The following is an 8,317-nucleotide window of genomic DNA, read 5'->3' on the forward strand; positions in this document are numbered from 1 at the left end:
GAGTAAAGTATCAAGGAGTTGAAACCTAGGAAGGACAACAAAAGTACCAGAAAAGAAGGTTGCAGAAGGCTCAAGGACGCCTGGTTGCCCTTTTCTAGGGCCCTGGGCGCTGGTTGCCCTTTTTAGGGGCCCTGAGCGCTTATGGTCGCGTAAGGACGCCTGATTGCCTTCTTCTGGGCGTTGAGCGTTGGAGGTCACGCAACCACACCTGGTTGCCCTCTTTTGGGGCGCTGAGTGCCAGTTATCTCGTAGCACGCCTAGTTGCCCACTTAGGGGGCGCTGAGCGCCACTCTTCGCGCAGTCTCGCCTGGTTGCCCCCAGTTGGGGCGCTGAGCGCCAACGACGTTTGCTTATGTGGCACTTCTGATATATTTAAAGGCTTTTACGCATTAGGGTGGATATCTTTTGACGGCATAAGCACTGAAACGCTATTTTTGACCCTTTGGAGGAAGATTAGGTATGAAGGAGCTTTCCTTTTCTATTTCTAGGGTTTCCATCTCATTTACATTTTCCATTGTAAGCCAAGGTTCTCCATGACAATGGAGAGCTAAATTCATTTGTTGTTGGGGAAAGATGTAACCTCTGAACTTTATGTAGTTGAACATGTTTTGAATATTTTATGCTTCTTTCATTGAATGTTAGTAATTTTCTCCAATTCTTAATGCTTGTTATATTTTTGGCCATTCATAGCTTGATGATTGGATTTCTTTGTTATTGGGAAATACTTGGGAATCATGATTTGGAGGATTTCACCTAAAGGAAATATTATCTAGGGATAGAAATTGGACATTTAGTTGTCTTAAGCTTCTTTTCTTAATGTGGAATTGGTTATTAGGGTTTTCAAGGGATTGTTGTCTAATAATCAAGGCTAGGTTTTTTGTGTCAAGGGATTGAGTTCTAAGTAATTTTGTAAGCGATATTAGCATTCCAATGAAGAAGATGAGTTCTAATATGCATGAAAATGAAGTAGGTGAAATCTCCCAACAACATCATCATCTCATATCATCTCAATACCATTCATTCATTCTTGTTTTAGCTTCAAAAGATCAATTTTACATTCAAGTTATTATGTTTACTTTTATTGCATTAAATTTCATTCAATGAAATCGTTCTTTAGTCTTAACTAGTTAATTTACTATACGATTGTTTGGTGTCACGAGTCTCTTAGGAAACGATACTTAGTCTTACCATTTTATATTACTTGATACGATTTGGTACAGTTGTCAATGAATTAACAATAAAACATGACGATTTTACAGGACGAGGTTGAGGACAATGGGACCAACCCAACATGGTACTCCAAATCTCAAGCCCCAAGCTCGTCCAAGGTCAACATCTCATTCCTACACAACCAGTCATTCGAAGCTAGATTGTCCAACTCAACCTTGCCTAAGCAAGGGGTGACATCCAGACCATCATTGGAGGTTTCACCCGAGAAGAAAACTCTCGAGTAGAACATAAAGGATATCAAAGGAGTATCAACTCGGTAAGCCAGTTTCCACCATGACTCTTACCTTCTATAACCTTCTTCAACGAGGACATATGCTTGGATGACCCAAATCAAGACAATCCAGTGGTCGTCACTACAACCATCACCAACTAGCGAGTTCATAAGATCTTCATAGACCGAGGGATCTCAACCAATCTCTATTTTGGCACGCCTTCAAGAAGTTGGATATTCCTACTAACCTAATTCAACCCTATCTATAACATTTGCTCGGTTTAGTTGGAAAATACTTTATATAGTAAAGACAAACACATCTTACAACATCTTGGTTACACCAAAAAAACATTAAATATGTTCGGAATCGTCGTGTCCACCTTGCATATGAATAATCATCATCGTCACGACGAACCCAAAAGAGGCAAAAGCCTCTTATACCCTCGTGTCACCATATGTGCTCCCAATAAATTCGGCTAATGCCAGTGCCTTGTCCTAACCGATAGTAATCAAGCAACCCACCTCGTAGTAGAGAAAGCCAAACTTGGAGAAGCAGTGTAATCATATCAACCAATATTTTGAGGTCATGAAACTGACCCAAACGACAAAAGGTCACGTTTCTAGACGATAGCCAACCAATGCAAAAATACACCTTGGAAACCCTAGCGTCCCAAGTCACTACGGTTGGCCGCAACATAGATGAATTGATTCGCAAACGGATAATAAAAGTCCTCGGACTAAATGCAGAATTAATTACACTTAATTTATTTTCCTTTAAATTATGATCGAAGAGTCTGATGAAAAAAAAAATCATATTTCACTCACGTTTAAATGTGTTTGTTGACAAAAAAAAAGTTTGTTGTGAAGACTCCCCGTACATGTAAATAAAAAACTATATGTAATTTTGCTTGAACAACTAATGAATGTTTATCCTTGCATGCTTCATAGCCATCTTGTATTTTATTAAATGCCAAATGCATTTGAAATTTTATAACATTAAGATTAGGTGGAAAGGTGGCATGCTTATCTTCGGCTGTAAAATCCAAAATGACGACCTTATCTTTGTCCAAAACAACTCTTCCATAGATACAGAACAAATAAAACCATGAACGTTTTGTTTTTACATTGTTTAATTTTTTAGCTGGTACAGTTGCACTTTCTGAAAAAAAAAAATGCAACAAATAAAACCATGAACGTTTTGTTTTTACATTGTTTAATTTTTTAGCTGGTACAGTTGCACTTTCTGAAAAAAAAAAAAATGCATCGTTTAATTTAATATGACCCTTAGATATTTTTTTAACGAGACAACGATAAATATCACATTATTAATTCTACGGCATTTTTACACTATGTAGGATAATGTTGGTAAAACCATCCATTTTCTTTTAAGTTGACTGATATAGAAAGAGTGATTTTAAGATGATTATTCTTGACTAACACGTAAACACCTTCATTCGCATTATTGTTCTTTTTTTGCTTTAGTTTCCTCTTTCTTATTTTAAATTTAAATAAATAGTTTCCATTAATTCTCTGCTACTTAAATAAATTTTTCAAGGTCTTTTATATTCAAAATTATGTACTATGTTGAATTAATTAAACCATTCTATGTAACCATCAAATTTCATCCTAAATAAGAAATTGAAAAATGTTCCTCCTCATATCGTAATCCCAGATTTTAAAATTCTCAGTTTAAGTTCTCTAAACTTCTTTTTCTAAGTTTTAAAATTATTTTTACATTAAATTTTATCATAATTATTTTTACATTAAATTTATTTTAAGGAGTTACATAAGTTAGCAAACCTCTTATTTAAATTATTAAAAATAATAAAAATTTGAGAGTTTCAAGGAAACAATATAAAAAAACAAACAAAATTTAACTCATTCCAAAATAAAGTGGCTAAAAAGACAATTCTAGCCTTCAATTTTTTTTCTTCAATTGGTCTCCACAATTTTGAAAATAATGTTTTTAATCTAATTGTCTAAATTAACAGATTGATTGTTAAGATATTGATATGGGTTCCAGTTAACACACTTTATTTGTGCAAATAACAGGAAAGTAATTGCTAAAATAATTCTATTGACATTGAAATAAACAAATAATTTAAGTTTAACCTCATGTAGAAAGTATCACCTGTAAGTCCACATTAAAATAACATCTTAATGCGAACATTTGGACTAAAATTACTGATTGAGAATATACAAAACTAAATATCTTATTTTAATATACAAAACTAAAACTATGTATTCAAAATTAAGAAACTAATCATATTCTAGCCAAATACAAAATACAATTAAAACTGATTAAATAAAAATAATATGTAGGTACCTCAATTTCATTTAGAACAATTGAAATTAATCCAACATTTTGGTTCCGAATTCACCGTTTTATAGTAATGGGAATTAATTGTGAGAATCCGATGATCTATATGTCATTACTCAAAACCGTTCTTTGTCGAAAAATTCTTATATTGTCAAAATAGTATAATTTAAAATCATTGAAATCTTTATAGGTAAATATGATCCAAATTATTAGTAAATTTGAGAATAAAATTTTAATTGCCTCTAAAAGTACTTCATGGTTAAGTCTTGAGAATTGATTACAGAGCGAATAATTATCAGAGAAGCGCAAGTGAAAGAGGAAGACAAATTTGGATAGCCATCACTATTTTTTTAATCGTAAATTACAACTATTCTTTTCGTATTCTAACATAAAAAATAATTTTAAAAGATTGGATATATATACAAGAAACATAGGTAGCGTATCTACATAACTAATTTTTTAAAAATAAAATTCTTTTCACCACTCGTATTGATATCATTAAATATTACAAAAAAAAAAAAATAGAAGCATACAAATTAAGAAGAGTCTTTTGGTCATAAATACTTACCTAACAATAATAGAAGTATGGCTAAAAACTAGAAATAATATTTTTTTGCCTCAGAAATAGTCACCTAAAAATAAATAGAAGTATAAATGTTTGAAGGAATATTTTTCCACACACCAGTTCTACCACAAGTTCTTCTAAGTTTTCAACAAATGACTGGCTGAAAATATTTAATAAAAGTAAGTACAAAATACAGTACTTTTTTTTTATCATTCTGAAATATTAATATGTTTATTTTCCTAACTAGGAAACCCAGTAAGCAATTTCTTAGAAAGAGGCAGCATTTAAGAAGTTCAGCAGTAGATATGAACAGGAAGTTTAATTTTAATTGGAAAATAGTATACCAAAAAAAAAACATCTTAAAAATTATGTTTTGTCCTATTTTCATAATTAAATTCAAAACGTGTCAAATGTTATGAGTTTGATTTATGCATTTGTTTTCTTTTTCGAATTTTTCTGTTCTCTGTTTTCCTATTTGTCACCCCGTGATTGTGGACAGCAACGTTCGTACTGAAGTCAAAGGGTGGGTTGGATTCCGTCTTTATTAAGACTTGATGGGCATTTTCACAAACCCGAGAACCTACTTTTCTGTCTCGTATGAATAAGACATTCATTTTGAGTTTGGCTTTTAATTCTTCATTCCTTTTATGTTAAAAAACGCAGCACACTGGTGTGTAGTGTAGTTGAATTGCAGTGAAATTGGCAATACTAAAACATGGAGCGCTATGAGATTCTCAAAGATATTGGCTCTGGGAATTTTGCTGTCGCCAAACTGGTTAGGGAAAACCGCACCAATGAGCTTTTTGCTGTCAAGTTCATTGAGAGAGGCCAGAAGGTCTGCTTCATCTTCTTCGTCCTTTCAATTTCAGTTGCATAACTTTGTTTCTTTTTCTCTTTTTTGGCAAATTATTCATCTGGGTATGTGTTTTTTTTTTTGCTCACTGTGGGACATTGGAATATGGGCTGCAGATTGATGAGCATGTTCAGAGGGAAATCATGAACCATAGATCATTGAAGCATCCCAATATTATTAGATTCAAGGAGGTTAGTAAAAGAATACTCACACTTCTAATAATGAGTGAAGGGTGGCTTCTATTTTTTTGGTTTTATGTTTAGCTCAATGATGAAATTCTGCAAAATATAAAATTCGCTTTTGGTCTTCATCCTACTTTTGAACAGCCTTTCTGTTTTGTTAATCTGTGCTATTTAGATGTAATATTTTAAGCATTCTTGGTTTAATTCTCTGACTACTTTTTATCGTTAAATGTTTTTTAACGTTTGAGGATCTGAATATTGGCCTAAAGAAAAGATGAGAATGTGAGATGCAAAGATTGTGTGGTGGTGGTGGTGGAAAGTAGTTACCACTCATGAAAGATGGGGAACTTGAGAAGTTAGCTTTGGAAACACTCATCATTATGACTTTGAATATTGATATACTTTTTATATTTTGGTCTCCTGTTTTGTTATTCTACCATGTATTGAAGTGGGTTGGGAATCAGAATTGAATTTAGCATAATACAAAGGTCCCCGCACCAAACTTTTTCGGATGTATTTATCCACTTTTTTTTTCAGTTTTCTTTTTTGCCCCCTTGATGTTTTTAGTTTAGACTGTGTGATTAGAAAAACCCATCCTACATTTTAGTTTTCTCTAATTTTCTATTTTTTATTTTCTCCTTTTCCTGTGTTTTGTGAATGGTATTGTTAATGTTTTGTGCTTCTGTTCGGAAAAAATTTAAATTTTATGATGAACTATGCACTAGGTATTTTACAATCTGAACATACTTACAATTGGAATCATATTCCAATCAGTTTCAAAAGAAGGAAAAAGATCCTTTGCGTGAGCTTTGATGAGTCTACTTGTAGGTCTTGCTGACACCAACTCATCTAGCAATAGTAATGGAGTATGCTTCTGGAGGAGAACTATTTGAGAGGATATGCAATGCTGGTAGATTCAGTGAGGATGAGGTAATATAGAAAGTGAGGTACTATTTGATTAGTTTATCTAGATCTATTTCAGTATAATGTTGTCTAGTTTTTATATTGTTGTTTAGGTTCCATTTGATAAGTCCAAAAGTTGAACTTAGTCTACTACACTTTTATTAATTTGGTCATGTTATGCTAGTGTATGCATTATTTCATTCAGAACTTGGGTCCTCAAGTCCTTGTTACTTTTTACCAGGCAAGATTTTTCTTTCAGCAACTGATATCTGGAGTCAGTTACTGTCATTCAATGGTATGAAACTAAACCTAACATGTGTCATGAACCATGTTCCTTCACAAAGAACAGATATTTATGGTAATGTCTATGCAGCAAATTTGTCATAGAGATCTGAAGCTTGAAAACACACTCTTGGATGGAAGCACTGCTCCACGACTTAAAATTTGTGACTTTGGTTACTCAAAGGTAGTATATAATGTTAACAAGGATTACAGCTTTAGATGATGATGCCCTTCTTCATGTGACATTAATTTATTATTTTCTTGTGTTTAGTCATCAGTATTGCATTCTCAACCTAAGTCAACGGTAGGAACTCCAGCTTATATTGCACCTGAGGTTCTTACAAGGAAAGAATATGATGGAAAGGTAAGGTCTTGTTTTTCCTCATTGCTTATGCTTGGTTTTGGCTTTTTGTAACTTAGATACATGTGGTCCTTGCTGCTTTATTTTCTACTTATAAGTTTTCATTGGAAGCTATAGATTGCAGATGTATGGTCTTGTGGAGTCACCTTATATGTGATGTTAGTTGGGGCTTATCCTTTTGAAGACCCTGCAGACCCAAGAAACTTCAAAAAAACCATTGGTGTGAGTAAAATAACTGATGGCTGCAAATTTGTTGAATCCTTAAACAATTTTAGTATTAATATAAGAGTTTTTCTCACGATATGGTGTTTCAATTGGACCCTTTGTGGCTTATACAGAAGATACTTAGTGTCCAGTACTCAGTCCCAGATTATGTACGAGTTTCCATGGAATGTAGACATCTTCTATCACAAATATTTGTGGCAAGTCCTGAAAAGGTAACGGATTTAATATCTAGAATCTTAATTGTTTTCTGCATCTATAAAATACTTATTAGATAAAAGATTTAATTGCTTAATTTCTGGAGCAAAATGCTTATATAGATGCTCTTCATATTTATTCTCAGCTAACTTAATAGTTCCATGTTTTGGCTTCTTCATGTTTTGGGCACAATTCTAGCAATGCTTATTGTTTCCTGTATTGAAATGCATTTAGACTCCTTTCCCATTGTATTGATCCATTTAAGGCATTTTACAGAGAATAACAATACCAGAAATTAAAAACCATCCATGGTTTTTAAGGAACTTACCCATAGAACTGATGGAAACTGGAAGCTGGCAAGTAAATGATGTAAATAATCCATCACAAAGTGTTGAGGAAGTGCTGTCTATAGTACAAGAGGCAAGAAAATCTCTTAATGTTCCAATTGTTGGTGGCCTTCTTAATGGGGGCACCATGGACCTGGATGACTTGGAGGCTGATGAAGAAGATCTTGAGGATGTAGAAACAAGTGGAGAATTTGTGTGTCCTCTTTGAGTGTGTGTACACGAACAAGCTAAGCTATTGTTTGATGTGAAAATGTGAATAGATTTTTCTGTTGGGGCTGAAATTCCTTAGTTTTTCAATTAAGATGAGTAGTATGGCTTGCTAAATTAAGGGTTTTTTTTTTCTTATTTTTATTTTTCCCTCTCAAATCCACGTGCCGTTTTCTAGAGATGTAAAATCACATGTTCCAAAATATTAGGATATTAAATAAAGCAAGTGTGGCAGGTTCCTCTATTGCATCATGGGAAACTGAATAATGGGATATAAGTAAGCTTTTGTTAATGGATTTTATTTTATATTGTAGACTGGGAATTCAGCATAGGATAAGACGTCTTTGGAAGTTCTACAAATCTATCTTAAACCTTTGTACTGTGTGGAATCAATCAATATTGCCGACACTTCTTTTTCTATGTTATGCTGCCAAAG

The 8,317-nt window shown here is 33.4% G+C and overlaps 1 protein-coding gene across 1 annotated transcript; it reads left to right on the top strand.

Moving 5' to 3' along the window:
* The first annotated feature begins 4,899 nt into the window (after positions 1 to 4,899).
* Positions 4,900 to 7,998, top strand: LOC148206451 (serine/threonine-protein kinase SAPK2-like). The gene is made up of 9 exons (XM_088104308.1): positions 4,900 to 5,161; positions 5,296 to 5,370; positions 6,190 to 6,291; positions 6,506 to 6,559; positions 6,638 to 6,730; positions 6,818 to 6,910; positions 7,025 to 7,129; positions 7,246 to 7,344; positions 7,604 to 7,998. The coding sequence occupies exons 1-9, from the start codon at positions 5,042 to 5,044 to the stop codon at positions 7,880 to 7,882; spliced, it is 1,020 nt and encodes a 339-aa protein (XP_087960434.1). The 5' UTR covers positions 4,900 to 5,041; the 3' UTR covers positions 7,883 to 7,998.
* Positions 7,999 to 8,317: the final 319 nt, after the last annotated feature.

Source organism: Vigna umbellata, chromosome 1 (genome assembly GCF_029865625.1).
Source record: "Vigna umbellata cultivar VRB3 chromosome 1, Vumbellata_1.0, whole genome shotgun sequence".
Taxonomy (NCBI): domain Eukaryota; kingdom Viridiplantae; phylum Streptophyta; class Magnoliopsida; order Fabales; family Fabaceae; genus Vigna; species Vigna umbellata.

Bases quoted from the DNA above. Each gene is read 5' to 3' on its own strand.
- LOC148206451 (XM_088104308.1), top strand. From the start codon at position 5,042: ATGGAGCGCTATGAGATTCTCAAAGATATTGGCTCTGGGAATTTTGCT. The intron at 6,560-6,637 runs GTATGAAACTAA...ATGTCTATGCAG, and splicing joins TCAGTTACTGTCATTCAATG to CAAATTTGTCATAGAGATCT. The intron at 7,130-7,245 runs GTGAGTAAAATA...TGGCTTATACAG, and splicing joins ACTTCAAAAAAACCATTGGT to AAGATACTTAGTGTCCAGTA.